The sequence below is a fragment of the Macrotis lagotis genome, chromosome 6, assembly GCF_037893015.1.
Source record: "Macrotis lagotis isolate mMagLag1 chromosome 6, bilby.v1.9.chrom.fasta, whole genome shotgun sequence".
Taxonomy (NCBI): Eukaryota; Metazoa; Chordata; class Mammalia; order Peramelemorphia; family Peramelidae; genus Macrotis; species Macrotis lagotis.
The window spans coordinates 186,493,686-186,510,369 of NC_133663.1; the positions used below are offsets into that span (position 1 = coordinate 186,493,686).

Sequence of the window (16,684 nt, forward strand, 5' to 3'; positions counted from 1 at the left end):
GGGATTGAAACTCTGGATGATAGATGCAAGTTTCAGCAAAGCAGGAACTGTGGATGGAAATATAATAAAACCTGGCTCTAAAGTTCTTCACTTGAAAATGCCAATCATGTGAGAAAGAGCCAGGATTTTAGGAGACTACACATTCAATATGAACTAATAATGTGATATGGACCTTCAATTCTCCCCTTCTAAAAAAGTCATCTCCTGCTGCCATTGTTTCTTGGGGGTAGAGTCTAGGCCTGTGATATAGATCATCACTTTTACATACTGGCAGTTTCTCTAGCCATGTGAAGGGGCAGAGGGAAGATATATAATACACTTAAATATATATACATATATATCTGAATATCTGTATATATTCATAGTATCTAATTATGTGCCAGATACTGAGTTAATAAATACTTTACAATATCTTATATATCCCCAATAGAAACCCTGTGAGGTGGGTGCCATTATTATTCCTATTTTACAGTTGTAGAAGCTGATGTAAACATCGGTTTAGTGATTGGGGCCACAACAGGGACCGGTGTCAGGTTCTAACCACTGCTTCCTTCTAACTACATCAGTACCCAGGGGCACTGAGAGATTCATGACTTATCTATAGTCACAACTGCCAGAATGTGACTGAGGCAAGACTTGAAATCAGCTTTTCCTAATTTGGAGACTGACCCTCTATCTACTATATCATACTGTAACTAATATCTGCTTTCTCAGGTTGTAATTAAATGAAGGACAATATCCAGAATTCCACTGGATTCTGAATTGCTTTTGTTTTCTATAGAGTTCTATGTTCAGTTATGTGAATTGAAGAGCATCTGGAAAGGGAGAACAATGAAAAATAAGTGTCCCCAAACCATTTTACCTGAGGAGTGCTAAAATGAAATGGAGATTTTCATCCTGGAGAAGAGAAACTGAGTAGGGAAACATGATAGCTATCCTGAAATATTTGAAAGGTTATCTTGAAGAAGAGTCATTATTAGATTTTATCCATGGAGCTCTTGAGGGCAGGGCTAGGACCATTATGAGAAAGTTATAGCAAGATAGATTTCATCTTAATAGAAAGAATGGCCTGTTTGCACTCTCCAAAAATAGAATAGGCTATATAGAAAAAGTGATGATCTCTCCAGCACTAGAAGGTTCAATGACCATCCACTAGGAATATTGTAAAGGGAAATTCTTGCTGGATGAAGAATTGGACTACATGGCTTCTCAGCTGTCTCCCAGTCCTAAAATTGAATGATGTTACTCTAAATGGCTATGTTTGGGAGAATACATTCTAATCCATGGTAGGTACAAGTTCTTATAATTAGGAGATACAGAATCAGGGTCTGTAAAAATGGTCTAGGACACTATGGATGAACCTTAGTATTATATATTATTTGTATTATATATTTAGTTCATAATATTTGAAATAGGAAAGACTAATAAAAGGTAGTCACCTGAAAAAATAAATGATGAATGTGTATTTTTACCCCTTATCAAATATAATAAATACGTCAAACTCTGTCCCCCTTCCCTCTTCCTGATGCAAGGCACTTTAAAGGGATGGTTTTGTCACTTAGCATTTTCCTCATGCTTTTTCATACATTACATGCATGCTGTAGCCTGAGTTTTAATCTTGCTTACTGAAGAAAGCCATTTCTGTTTAATTACAGCCTGCCGGCAATTTTCCAGCATCGTCATCCACTGATATCTCTTTATCTGATGATACCCAGCCTCCGTCTCAGTCCAGCTCCACCTATGGGCTTCCTCCCAATGCCCCACCACTCTATACACCAACTTATTTCCTCCCTGGGGAAAAGCCTCCACCATATGCACCATGAAACAGCATATATAGGTTTTCTGTAGTCACTGGCAGATTTAAAGACAACTCCAGAAAACTCAGCTGCTTTGACTGCCTGCAGATGAACCAAGAAACTCTTTCCAGTTCCATATACTGTCTTCTTCCTTCACATTCACTAAAAATGGATCAGTAGTCCAGGAGACCAAGTCAGATATATGACTAAGAAGGGGATGCTGCTGACTTGTGGCTGGGGGCCAGTGGCAGTAACCTCTTATCTTTTCTTTCCCCACTATAACTATTGAGGAAGGGGAAAAGTAAAGGTAAACCTTTATCAAGAACACTGTTTGTTCTCTAAGAAGCAGCACTTCATCATTTCAGATACCCTGGCTCCTTTTCTATAAATCAGCCAAGTACTTTGCCCCTAGGATTCTTCTTGTCTCTTCTGGTGTTTTTTCCTTTGGTTTCATTTCCTTATAGCATTTTTTAAAAAATCACTCTTTTGTCCTTGGGGAAATAGGGTCCAGAGAAAATTAGTACAATAAAATATACTACATATTTATGTATATACATATATTATATATCATATGTGTAGTCACATGTCACAGAGATATGGTCCCTCTTTATTGCTGTGATCTCTGGGTAGCCTTTGTTCTGAAAAGAAAAAGGGTTATGTTTCAATGTTATATTTCAAAGATTGTTATTTGCCTGAACCATGTGTGTGTTAACTGTAACTTCTTTAGTAAATTGTCTGTCATCACTATTGTGAAACTTTTAAATTAGGGACTCAGTACTTGATCTTTATTATGTTTGGTCTTGAATAGCATAGTCATAATGTTTTCTAGAAGATTCCTGGTTCATTAATAAGTTGAATCAACAAGTGTTTAAGTGCCTACCTTGCCAAGAAGCTGCTGTGTATAGGAATTATTTTAACTTGCTTGGGTTGGATGGGCAGAGGACATTCTTTTAGTTTTCCATTATGCTTCAATCTGTGACTCAATTACCTCATCTGTAAAATAGAAATCTTTGATTAGGTGTTTTTAAAGGGCCCTTCCAGTGCTAGAATTCTCAGATTCAATTTTGATATCTGTGCCAAAGTACTAGCTCAGTTCCTAATTTTTAAAAAAGAAATTTAATGTAGATTCATTGGAAAACACGATCTTTTGCTCCCTCTGCTGGCTATAATGTTACAGTTTTATTTTATGCGACCTTCCTTAGAATTAGATTTGACCTTGATTAGCTGTTATAGTAGACAAATATTTCTGGGTATCCACAGAAAGGATTACTGTGGGGGGAGGGGGGGCAATCTAAAAGGGAAACCACTTACATTCCAATTGAGTCTTCACAATTTCTGCTCTTGCTTGATAAAAATTGATTTTAATATTTAATATTTCCCAGGGAAAGCAGAGTAAAGAAAACACATAAGTTAAATCACAGTAAATTGGGTCAGAGAGACCAGAACATGTTATATAGGAAAGATACATGGATGGTTTGGTGGAGGAAGAGTGGGAATGATAACTCTGTGCCAATGAAGATTATATTGGGATCCAAGAATTTTTATTATCTTTCCAGTAAGAAGTTGGTTTCATTAACAACAATTGTCTCTGTGCTTATCCCAAAAGTAAAATGGTGACCAAACTGGTAATACTTGTTTCTGCCTTTCCATTAATTCATATTTCTCTATAATATCCCTTAGGAAATTAAGCAGTGCTATTAAACTTAAAATAGATATTGACATATTGACTTAGAAACAAATTAACATTGTCTGATGTTGAATTGTATTTTTCTTTATTTTGTTAAATATTTCCCAATTATATTTAATCTGGATTCAGCTGCACCTTGGAGGTACTTTTGCAGGCTGGATTTTGGTGCTGTTATTATTGATGTGTGTACAATTTAAGGAAAATTTGAATTATCAAACACAGCTAAACTAACTCTCAATGGCCAAAGGAAAATTTCAGAATGGCTTGAAATTTGTTGATTACGAGCTAATGTGTTTCCTGTTTATGGGGTATTTGGATTTGAACAACTCTGTCCTGGAGACAAAGTGCCTTCAGTCAAAGAAATGACTCGCTAGTAGTGGGAATGTCAATCATTGTGTCAAAAGTTTAGGGGAGATATTTTTAGGCAGGATGCTATGTATATCTGCAGTCATTCAAATTATAGTTGTAGAATCTGACTGCTCATTTACTTTTGTCTAAGGCAGTCCTAGTTTAAACAGCTGAATTGACTCTGCTCTTCTTTAATTGTAATTCTATAGACTTGGTCTATTTCTCACCAAAGACACCTAGTTTTCCATAATGTTCCTCATCTATCTGTCAGGGTCTGGAAGACCAAAAATGTGTAATGATGTTAAACAATGAAAAATAAAATAAAAAAGTCAAACAATGGATAAAATGTTCCTATTTCTCTTGAAGTCATACATCAAAAGAATTTGTTCTCTGTTTTACTAGAAAGTGATAATTGTTTCTAATGGGTTAGAAATAGCACACTGCCTTTTGTTTTATTAAGTTAAGGACAGGAAAGTTTTAAACTAACTTTGCAAACCTTGTGCCATCTTAAGTTCTCATGAGAAGGTAGCTTTGTTATAACCATCTTCCCTTGTTGGTGAACAAAGGAAATAAGAAAGGTCCCTGCTAGGATAATAAAAAAAAATATAGGCACAATTACAAATAAATTTACCCTTATACACAGGGGAGAAGTTTACAAAAAGTAGAGCACATATTGGCATATAAACATATATATATATATACGTCTTTATGTTCACATGCATGCATGTATATACATTTATACTAACATATACTTATTAATAAATGAATTGGCTCTGTGATTTCATTGGTATAGGGGACTGTATAGAGAGGGAAATTCATTCTGTCAATAGATTAACACCCTCTCTGAAACTTAGAGCTTTAGAGAATTACCCAGGATACTGAGTGACTAAATGGTTGCCCAGGGTCACACAGTCAATGTGTCAGAGGCAAGACTTGAACACAGGTCTTCTTGGCATTGTGGCTGACTCTCTCTCTTTCCAGTGTGCAAATCATATTACATATATACACATACATTTATATTATGTTTCAACAGGATTACATACATGATTTCCTCCAATTACTTATTCATAATGAAAATTATGACATAATTTTGAGGAAGCAAACATTCAAAATGACTATTTTTAAATCTATAACAAATTTGTATGAAAATGAGAGGGCTGAACTCTACTTTTCTTTCTAGCTATGGCATTCTACCATGCCAAATTTGTCTCCTGCCAAATAGTGATTTTTATTACATAACTGAATTAGTGAGTCCTTTCTGGCTACATTTGTAAATGCTTTTTTCATTATTAAAATTATATATACATTGTAGTAAAGAACATTCTGGATAGGTATAGAATATGAGAATGAATGCTAGTCCTTTGTCCTATCGTTTTCTTTTTCATTATTGATAGATTTACTCTGGAAGGAGTATTCAAGCAGCATTTGCCACAAAATGAATAAAATGATCAGGATCCAGGTGACTCCCTTATTAATAGGTCTTAGCACCACTATTACTAAATTCCAGCTTAATGATGGAGCAGTTTCTGTGGATATCATCTTGTAAAGAAGTAAGAAGGGAAATCATTTTCCTCTTTAAAAATCAGTATTCACTCTAAGATTGGTTCCTTCAAGACTTGAGTAATCCCAGCCTTCCCCTTTTCCTACTCTTTCAAACAGAATACCCCAGTATATACTTTGGCAGGAGTTGAAATGATCAGAAGTGAATATAGCAGAGTAATATTCCATTAAAAACTCATGGTGAGACCCTCTGGAGTGAGTTAGGATAAGGGAAGCTGAGGGAATCCTTATTCACTAGAATCAATTTACCAACAAGCTTTCCCCTCCAAATTTATTTTTATTTCTTTAAATATTTTTTAATTATATGTAAAAAATTAACATAATTTTAAAATTTTTGAGTTCCAAATTTTCTTTCTTGCTTCTGCCCAACCTCCTCTTTCAGAAGGCAAGCAATTTGATATAGATAATTGTGAAAAGTCATGTAAAACCTGTTTACCATGTTGCAAAAGAAACCAAAAGAAAACCAGAAACACAAAATACCAAAACAAACAAGCCAAAGAACTCAATAAAACCTAACTAAATCCCAGGAAAAAATGTCGAAAAAATTCTTCAATCTGTATTCAGTACTTTCTCTAAATAATATTTTCCATTCCTCTTTCTGAATTGTCTTGAATCATTGTATCACTGAGAAAAGCTAATCATTCTTAGTTGATCATCATACAATATTGCTGTTGTTGGGTACAATGTTCTGGTTCTGCTTGCTTCACTTTACATCAGTTTATATGTTTTCTCAGAATTTTTCTTTGAGCATCCTACTTGCTATTTCTTTTCTTTTTTTCCTTTTTTTTATAAGGCAATGGACCCAAAGTCACACAGTGAGGCAATTATTAAGTGACTGACTCCAGGGCTGGTGCTCTAGCCACTGCACTACCTAACCGCCTCCTACTTGCTATTTCTTATAGCATAGTAGTATTACATAACTATTATATACCACAACTTTAGACATTTCCCAATTGATGAACATCCCTCAATTTTCAGTTCTTTGCCACTACAAAAAAAGAGCTGCTATAAATATTTTTGTACGTATAGATCCTTTTCCTTTTTCTTTGATCTGTTTAGGATATAGACATAGTAGTGGTATTTCTGGCTCAGAGGATATGCACAATTTTATAGCTCTTGAGGCATAGTTCCAGATTGCTCACCAGAATAGTTAGATCAGTTCACAACTCCATCAAAAAAGCATTTCCCATATCCCCTGCGGCAATTGTCATGTTCCATTTCTGTCATAATAGCCTATCTTGTAGGAATGAGCTGGTACTTCAGAGTTGTTTCAATTTGCATTTCAATAATCACTTATTGTATAATTTAGAGCATTTTAATTGATTATAGATATCTTTGGTTTCTTCTGAAAACTGCCCATTTTTATTCTCTGAATATTTACCAATTGGCAAATGACTCATTTATTTAAACTTGACTCAGTTCTCCATATATCTGAGAAACGAGTCCATTATTAGAGGAACTTACTGTAAAATTTTTTGCCTAGTTTCCTGCTTTCCTTCTTATCTATTACTCAAATTTATTAAGTATCTGACTTATTGTCCAGGCTGTACTTATTGTTGGATAAGGAAGACAAAAATGAATAGTCTCTGTCTTCAAGGAGCCTGGATACAGCTGGGGCAAAGAACAGGTAGAAAGTCAATGCAAGGTAACTTATGTGGGGATTGGAGGCACTAACAGCTAGCTTGGTGGGGTCAGGAAAGTCTTCTTTTAGGATATGGCACTTGACTTGGGTCTTGAAAGAAGCTAGGGATTTTAGCCTATGCCAAGGCTTGGAAATGAAGGAGGTGCAGGGAGGAAACAAGGATTTGTGTATCAACAATTGTTTTAAGTCCTTAACATAGATCCTCATTTGAGGGGGCATGTTTGGGGAAGCTAGTCAGGTTGACTGAAACACTTAGCATAGAAAAGGTCATTCTATGTGATAAATCTGCAAAAATAGACTGGAGCTGGATTGTGAAAGGCTCTAAAGACATGAGCAGTAGAGTGGTAGCAGAGCTTATGCTTCCAGAACACCACTTTGGCAGCTCTATAGAGGATGAATTGGAGAATAGAGATTGAAAGCAGAACGAACAATTAGGAAACTTTTGCTGTAGTTTTAAGTGAAAAGTGATAAGGATGTTGGGCATGATGATCAGGTTTAAAATTGGATTAGCCTATACCATTAAAGATTTGGATGAATGTCTAGACCCTAAATACTCAGTGAATCTTTGTAGATGATTATAGAATTTGAAATGGTCTATAAGGGATGTTGAATTAGATAGAGGAGGAGAACAGCATAAATATGCTGTTTATTTAAACACAAATGAGTTTTTGTATGGTTCATAAATTATTTTGAAGCCCTTCCTTCTGGGACTGTATCTCTAGAAATCCTGCCCCTAATCTTACTGTTTGTCAGTCCTTCCCCATAAGGATCCTACTTAACTACCTTCTACTTAAGGAAGTAAGAAAATTTTAGGGAGTAGTGTGTTTCCCTTCTCCATATTGTCTTTCAAAAAAAGAGCATAAACTTCAGAATTGATGATTGATTTTTATGTTTGGGGACTATTTTTACCTCTGTGTGGATTTCTGTAAGAGTTTTGGGAAAGCTATTCAATTCAGTTCAATTCTACAAGTATTTATTAGCTAATTGTCCTGTTATTCCAGGCTTAGCATGAAGGCTAGGATTTTTTAAAAATAGGTCATAGGATTTAGAATTCAGAGAGATTTTAGAAATCATCTGCTTCCATTCCCTTATGATGATCAGACTGAAGTTTAGAAAGACAAATTGATGTCTTAAAACCACATGTTGAATAACCTTTTTCTTCCAAGTTATAGGTTCAGAGATTTAGATCTGGTAGAGAGCTCATAACTCATATTGACTAGACTAAGTGATTTACTTGTCCAAGGACACACAGGTAAAAGTCATCAAACCTGAGACTTCACTGGCATCCTTGAAACACCTTAGAATTTCTACCTGGGGGTAAAAAAAGGATTGGGTTTTTGAGGATTTTTTTTTATTCTTGCTTTTCTCTTTTCACTTCTGCATAAACAGAACTCCCATGTTTCTGAAAGTGTCTGAATGGCTAAATTAAGACTTGTAAGAGTCTTAATACCTCAGGTTTTCATGTTTTGGGAGTAGCTTTCCTTAGGTGGAGGACAGTGACCCTGAAGAGTTGCAGTTTCAGCTGAAACACAAGTGGGAAGGAGGAAGATTAACTCTCATCTGTAAACCAGTGGGGTGTAATAAGGAATAATTGACTACAGTGTTTCTGTGTAGAAACTCTGACTTCTTTGAATGAGGAGATATACTATACCTCAACAAAGCAGTGAGGGTTACATCTTATTTAGAGTAAAAGTAGATGTGATTACACCAAAATAACATTAACTCCACCTGCTGTTTCAGATTTGTCTGAGATCAATATCTCCTATTTCCCTTTTTAATATCTTCAAGATTGGACATGGCAAATCCTGAGGTATTAAAATAATTCTATCTTAAGGAACTCTTTGCAAGTCCAGTCCCCTTTAAGCAAAAGATATTCATATGCAAGAACATCTTTTAGTTGACCAAAAGTTGTTTATCACCATCATCTTGGTCTACTAGATTCCTTACTGTGAAGCAAAATTTTATGGAAGGAGCTACATATTTCTTGTTTCCATAAACAGTACTTGTGTTTGTGTGTATATTCATTTATTTTTTAAATTGAATTGAATTTTTTTCAAACTCAAATCCTCTTTTCCTCCCTTCTTTCTCTCCACCTTTCCACTCCCACCCTACTGAAAAAGAAAGAAAAACAACTTCATAGGAAATGAGACCTCCCTTTCCACATTGCTAAATTTGATAAGCAAATTGCTTTGAAAAGCAATATGTGCTACTTTCAATGGCTGAAATCCAGAAGTCCAACTTCCTTTGTCAAGCAAAACAAATCCCCATATTAGCTATGTCCAAAAAAAAATTGTTTCAATTTGTATTCTGAGCCCATCATCTCTGACAGGAAGGAGGTAGTATGTTTCATGATGCATCTTCTGGAATTGTGGTTAGTCATTGCATTGATCATAGTTTTTAAGGCTTTGAAAGTTTATTTTTACATTGTTGTTAATATATATATATATATATATATATATATATATATATATATATATATATATATCTTTTCCCCCTCTGGATTCTGTCCTCTTCGCTCTATATCTGTTGGCACAAATCTTCTAGGTTTCTCAGAAAATGTCTCCATTATTTTTCATAGTATTTGTTCAAATTAATATACAATGACCTGCTTAGCCATTTCCCAACTGATGAGCACCCTTTCAGAAAGGGAGACTTCTCTTTTCACATTTCTAAATTTTGTAAATAAACAGTCTTGAGAAGCAAAAATCTACTAGTCTTAATAGCTATTTCTCCTAAACTTCCTTTGTTCAAATGGAGAAAAAAAACAATAGTAATGTACCTTAACAAAACTAATCACCTTCTCTAAATTAGAGATAATCACAACAATGGTTGCATTTTCTCTTTGGACTCTGGTTAACTTTAGCAGTCTGATTTGTCATAGGTTTGGGTACTTTAGGATTTAAGAGCTGGAAGGGACCATTATTTTTGGTCCAACCCCAAGTGATTTGATAAAGGGCACACAGGCAGCAGAACCAGGAGTCAAATTCCAGTCCTCTGACTCCAAATCCAGGGATCTTTACACTACCCCCACAGTTTGACAGACATTTATTTAATACATACAAAAAGTAGAAATATTTTCTGTTTGAAATACTTTAAATTTAGCAAAACCTGGCTAGTTCTTTTTAGGTTTTAAAGGCATCTTTAAAGATTCCTTCATGAAAAGACTACTTTCTCATGGAACTTTGGGCTGAGACTGAGCCTTAGATTAAGATATCTTTGGCTAAGACTTCAAATAAGGCCAAGATACTTTGACATTTTGACCTGGGAAGGATTTTCTTTCTCATGGATAAGTTTTCAAAATATCTGGTAAGGAGCATTAAGAGAGTCACAAATAAGAGACATCCTGAGCAAGTCAGAATTGAAACCCAATAAAGTGGCTTAGCAAATAAATCCTTCCTAAAAATATTTGTGAAATAATTATTTTTTAAAAAGATATTATCATCCTAAAGATTCAGTTCTAACACAAAATACAAGAGCAGTGAAATCATGACATTTGAAATCAGGAAGAGCTCATAAAACTAAGAATATTTTTCCCTGAGTATACTACAATCAGAATGGAGATGGGAGTTACCTCATCTCACATTTACATGGAGTTTTGTTTACAAACTACTTCTCTGCTAACATTCATAAGAAACAGGAGGTACAAGAGATATCATCCCAATTTTACAGGACAGAAAACTGAGACTCAGAAATGTTAAGTGACTTTTCCATGGTCTTGTGATTAATATGTGAGACCTGGGGCTCAAGAAATCATCTTTTACATTGTTTCTACCCTTTACTCTTTCCTCTATACCATACTGTGTAAAAATTGGTGAAAGTCACAGTAGTATGCTTTCTGTTTCATGTTCTCTCAGGACAGAAACCTTCAATAGTTTTACTTTTATTTTAAAAGAAGTGATTATCAAAGCAAATGAAATCTGTGGAGATGGAATCTGTAGAAGATGGCAATCCTATAATCTTAGTGTTGGAAGGAATTTTGAAGGTCATCTAGTGAAATCACGATTTTAATCCTTTTACAAGTGGTTTTTGAGCTTTTGCTTAAAGACCTCTGGAAGTTTAGTGATGATTTCCTTACTGATCTCATCCCACTTGACCCTTCTTTCCTAGGCAGTTCATTCCAGAATTATGTACCTCTAATTATTAGGAAAATTTTCCTTCAGTTAAAACCAAAAACTCTTCCCTGTAACATGTTGGCTTATAGAATTCAGAGCTGGAAGAACCTTAGAGATCATCTAAGGGGGACTGTGAGGTGGGAAGATTCTAGACTTAGCATCTGAGGACCTGAATTAGAAGCCTGGTTCTATTTACTAACTATATAACCCTGGGTATGTCACTTAACCTATTTTCCTTAATTTACTAGAGAAGGAAATGGCAAACTACTCCAATATCTTTGCCAAGAAAACCCTTTGCTTAATTTTGGCATGCTATTGTCCCAAAGGACTGAACAATAATCTTGGATAAATTATTTAACCTTTTCAGACCTTAGTTTCCTTCTCTGTTAAAATGAAGGATTTGGATTTGAAAGGGGAAAGCAAAGAAGGAAGGAAGCATTCCTGTGTCAGTAACTTTGTTAAGAACTTTACAAATATTATCTCATTTGATCCTTACAACAACCTTGAAGGTTGTTGGTATTATTCTCATTTTTTTCAGTTGAGTTAGGCAAAGATTAAGGGACTTGTCCAAGTCATCACATTTGAACTCAGGTCTTCCTCACTCTAAGCCCAGTGATTCTATCCCCTGAGACACTAAAATGATTTCTCCCATTCCTTTTGGCTCTAAATCTGAGATCCTGTTATCTATCAAAGTCAGTCCTGTAATTTTATCAGTGAGGAAGGAGCTTAGAAGGAGCTTCTGTGGGTCTAGTTGATGCCTTTGGGGATAATTAGAACAAATCTAATCCCCTTTCCTGGGTGAGAATTTTTCCACTTCAGATGTTTGAAGACTGTTCCCTCCAAGGGAACTAATTCAGGTCCTTATTCTTCTTCATGTTAAATATTCCCAATTCTTTTTTTGTTTTTGTTTTTGCAAGGCATTGGGGTTAAGGGACATGCCTAGGGTCACACAACTAGGTAAGTATCTGAGGCTGAACTTGAACTCAAGTCCTTCTGATTTCAGGGTCAGTGCTCTATCCACTGTACCACCTAGCCGTCCCAGCATCCCCAATTCTTTTTTTTAATGTTTTATTTATTTAAAACAATGGGGTTTAGAGCAAATTGTCCAAAGTCACACAGCTAGCTATTATTAAGTGTCTGAGACTGAATTTGAACTCAGGCCCTCCTGACTGCAGGGCCAGTGCTCTATCCACTGTGTCACCTAGCTGCCCTCATCCTTAATTCTTTCAAACAAACCTCACTTAATTTCAAACCCACTAACCATCTAGTAGTCATTTATTTAATACATACAAAGTCTAGAAGTATGTCCAGATTGAAACACTTTAGGTTCAGTGAAAACTATCTAGAAGAGTTGCTTTAAAGATTACTTGTGGAAAAGATGATTTTTCCCCATGGGTTTAAGACTTCAATTATATCTTATAATTTTAAATTTGTTCTGAACCTTATCAACATCTCTTCTAAAAAGATAATACTGAAAACTGGACACTGCTGATCAGGTGTGGGCTATCAAGGACAGACACATTTAGTAGTTTTAGGCAGAGCATGAACCCATACTCTTGCACGCCCCCCCGACCCAATTCATACATACATACATACCTACAATAGATACATATTTATACTTACTTCCTTTCATTTCTTGAAATACCAGGAACCAGTACTTTCCTAGTATATTTCTCCGCTATCATGCTTCTCCTCTGCTACTGACTCTCTAGCCTCAGTAAAGGAAAGTCTTGTTGGCATAGTTTGCATTACAAATATGTAGCATTTTGTATCACTAATTGATGAATATCTTTATATAATAATAGCATGACTGGAATTTTTTCAAGAACTGAGTTCACTTCCTATCTTATTAGAATCCTGGGCCAGTAATTTAACCTCCTGAGGCTTCATTTTCTCATCTTATAAAATAAAGGCTATGGACTTTGTGGTTCTTTCTAGCCTAAAATCTGTGATCCTATGCTATGGCATTTTAAAGTTTTCAGTGCACTTTATGTACATTATCACATTTTATCCTCACAAGAACCTTGAAGATGATTGCAAATATATAGAGAGACATAAATCTCTCTCTCTCTTTTTGTATATATATACCTCTATCAGATTGCTTGCCATCTTGGGGAAAGAGGGAAAAATTTTGAATTAAAAACTTTATAAAAATGAATGTTGAAATTTGTCTTAACATGTATTTGGAAAAAGCAAAATACTATTTACATAAAAAATACTTAAACCTTGTAAAATAGGTACTATTTCTATCCTCATTTTTCCCAATGAGAAATCTAAGGCACAGAGAGGTTAAATGACTTGCTTGTATCACATAATTTAGGAAGCATTTGAGGTGGGATTTGAACCTGTCTTCCAGACTACAATTTATTAACACTTACACTACCTTTGCCTCTTACCTGTTATGAGAATCACTAGATGGCCTGCAAATAAAAGGGGTTTCTGAATAAAAAAACAAAATCTGTTTCATTATTAAATAAAAATCCAAATCCAGAATGAAATATTTTAAGTATAGCCAAAAAAGCAAAAACCTAATAGAATTTGATATGGAAAATATTAAAACTCAACCATCAGATGAAATTTCCAAAGATGTTAGGAGAAGTTGAAGCCTGAGGGCCAGAAACTAGTAAAAGTGTAGAATTCTGCTAAGTCATTCCTCCACATAAGTGCCAAATCAAGGACTAATGATCAACAATGTTAAAATGAAAGAAAGAATCAAAAGCAAGTACCAGAGTCTTGCTATGGTCTTCCCTTAATAATACAAGTCTGCTCTATCCAGTTATTCTGCTGGTCCATTCTGTTGACTGAGTACTTTAGTCAAATAATGCAATTTTATATAGTTCAACAAACATTTATTAAGTGCCTACTTCAATAAAGGTATCATTTTAGATACCTACCTACCCACTACCCTGGGGATAGAAAGACAACATTAGACAGTCTCTGACCTTCTGAATTGCTTCAACAAGATGGCACCAACTTCACTACTATGCTTTATACACATCACTGTAAAGCTCCATTGCAATGTTTGACTGACTAACTTTTTATTAACAAGGGAGAATTTTATATTAGATAATGGTGGATTTTTTTCCTTGTGATTTACATGCTATCTATAAGCTCTTGCTTCCTCATAATTTCTATTATGGAATCATAGAGAATTGGAAGAGATCTTTGGTTGTCAGTCCAACTCCTTCCTCCTCATATGAGGGATTCCAGTTATATCTCAAAATTCTTTAAAATATGGTCATTTCCCAAGACAAAACTTTCCCCAACTTATCCCTCTCTTTCATTTTAGAGCTCTAGTCCTCTCAAGCATCCAAAGTCTTATCCCCAATATGACATCCATCTATCTTGGAAACTTAGTTTCTTTGTTACTATGCCACATTTCTCTCCTTTCCCCTATCTGTCTCAACATATCTATCCTGGCCCCTTTTTGCTGATTGTATGGCTCGCTTAACAGATCATAAACTTAACATACTGACATAGTATGGGACAGTATGGTTATATGGATAAACATACACTGAATTTAGAGGTCGAGAGCCTGAGTTGAATCTTGCTCTTGTCCCCTATCTCTATGGTGATCTTTAGCAACCAGATGCCCACTTGACTGACTGGTAAGACTGAAGTTAACTTTTTCAGAGACTTCTTTAGACTTCTCACACTACCCTCACAATGACTGATTAACAACCACCATTAGTTTAAGAATGCAGTTTAAGTTGATCTTGGATTGAAAGTGTGTAATCCTGGCCAGGTTGGTCAACAATTTGCTTTCAAAAAGTATTCCGAGAGAATGTTCTCGCCAACATCCTCCCTCATTTAGGCACTTGCATCCCCTGATGAGATCTTATAACCTTGACTAGAGCCAAGAGCTGCTTGAAATATTAAACACCATAGCCAAGCAATTTTTTCTTACCCACAAAAATGTATCCCTCACCCTGACCATAAAATATGTGATTTTAATTTAATTCTCAACTTGTTCATAATTTTTTTAGGCCTCCAGTTTTTAGTTGAAACTCTAATCATCCTTCCTTATACTCTGGCAAAACAACCTTGGTTCACCTGCCATCTTGAGTGGTTTATACACTTCCTGTAGCCTTCCTATTACCTTTTCAGGTCACTGAGTGAATGAATGAATCAAGAGAAACTAGGGTCCTCGGTCATCACCAGACATTGCTAGTATACTCCTTCCTCACCATCCTCATTTATGCCCCTTAGAATTCCTTCTTTGTTTTTTTAATGGCTTAGCTCTTATGAAAGGTAGCACAGGATGATGGAAAGGATATTGGATTAGCCACCAGAGGACCTGAATTTAAATTCTGACTTCGCCACTTTCTACTACCTATGCAACCTTCAACAAGTCATTTTACCAATCTGGATCTCAGTTTCCTCATCTGCAAAAGGAAGGAAAAATATTAGATTGCCTCTAAGTCCCTTCTACTTTAAAGCTATGATCCTTATAGAAAAATTTTCCTTAATCTTCTAGTCCAGCAGTTTTTAATGTGGAGACTTGAAGTTTTTTTAGAAAATAATTTGATAGTTATTTCAATATGTTTGGTTTCCTTTGTAATCCTACATATTTTATTTTATACATTTTATGCATATAATTCTGAGTAGGGGGTACATGGACTTCACCAGACTACAAGGGGCTCCATGATACACATGAAGGTTAAGAGCTCTTGTAATTCAAAGAGGAAAGAGAAAAGACTTTGAGTTTTTAGTCTTTTCTCTTTCCTCTTCGAGTTATGTTTGTCTATAGTTTTATTTTGGGGCAACTAGATAGTACAGTGGATAAAGGACTGGCTTCGGAATCAGGAAAACTCATCTTTATGAGTTCAAATATGACCTCAGCCACTAGCTGTGTGATCCTGAGCAAGTCATTTAACCCTGTTTGCTTATTTATAAATTGAACTGGAGAAGAAAATAGCCCTTGTAGTATTTTTGCCATGAAAACCCCAAATGAGGTCACAAAGAGTCTGAAATGACTGAACGCCAAAATATTTATGTTTTGCATTTCTCAGATGAATGTAGATCATTGAGGACTGGAATTATTTTTCCTTTTAATTAGTGCTTAGCCCAAGGCTTTAAATAGAAAAGGTAAACTCTCATTGGAATGAATTCGATTTAAAGATGCCTATAATGACACCTATCAAAGAAGACTGAAGAAGATACAAATGAGAAGTTATTGCAGCTTTTCTCCATTTTTCTGGCTTATTCTTAAGACCTTATTTCTCCTAGATTCATATACTGAAAGTTGGAAGGAACCTTATAGGACTTCTAGTCCCTTCCTTTGATTTTACAGATAAGGAAATAGGGTTCCAAAGAATTTAAGTGACTTTTTTGGGGGTCACACAAATACAGTAAATGGCAGAACTGAGAGTGGAACCCAGATATCTCACTCCAAATCCAGAACACTTTACATTGTACCATGTTACCTTCTTATCTCACTTAGTAGAACTAAGTAAAACAGTAAAAACAGTAATAACTGCTGTGGACAATAAGGATTGTCCAGGTTCTTTCCTTACAATACTCTGGTAAAGTGGGGAAT

General features: G+C 35.3%; 1 protein-coding gene across 2 annotated transcripts in view; it reads left to right on the plus strand.

Annotated features, from left to right (window-relative positions):
• TMEM255B (transmembrane protein 255B) overlaps nt 1-16,684 on the plus strand; it is a 161,519-nt gene that overhangs the window by 116,093 nt on the left and 28,742 nt on the right. Inside the window, exon 9 of one of the 2 annotated variants that reach the window (XM_074192113.1) lies at nt 1,656-9,408. The exons of the other annotated variant lie outside the window; for it this stretch is intronic. Within the exon in view, the coding sequence (XP_074048214.1) occupies nt 1,656-1,823 (168 nt within the window). The 3' untranslated portion in view covers nt 1,824-9,408. Of the gene's footprint in view, nt 1-1,655; nt 9,409-16,684 lie in introns of those variants that run through there. 2 annotated transcript variants of the gene reach the window in all.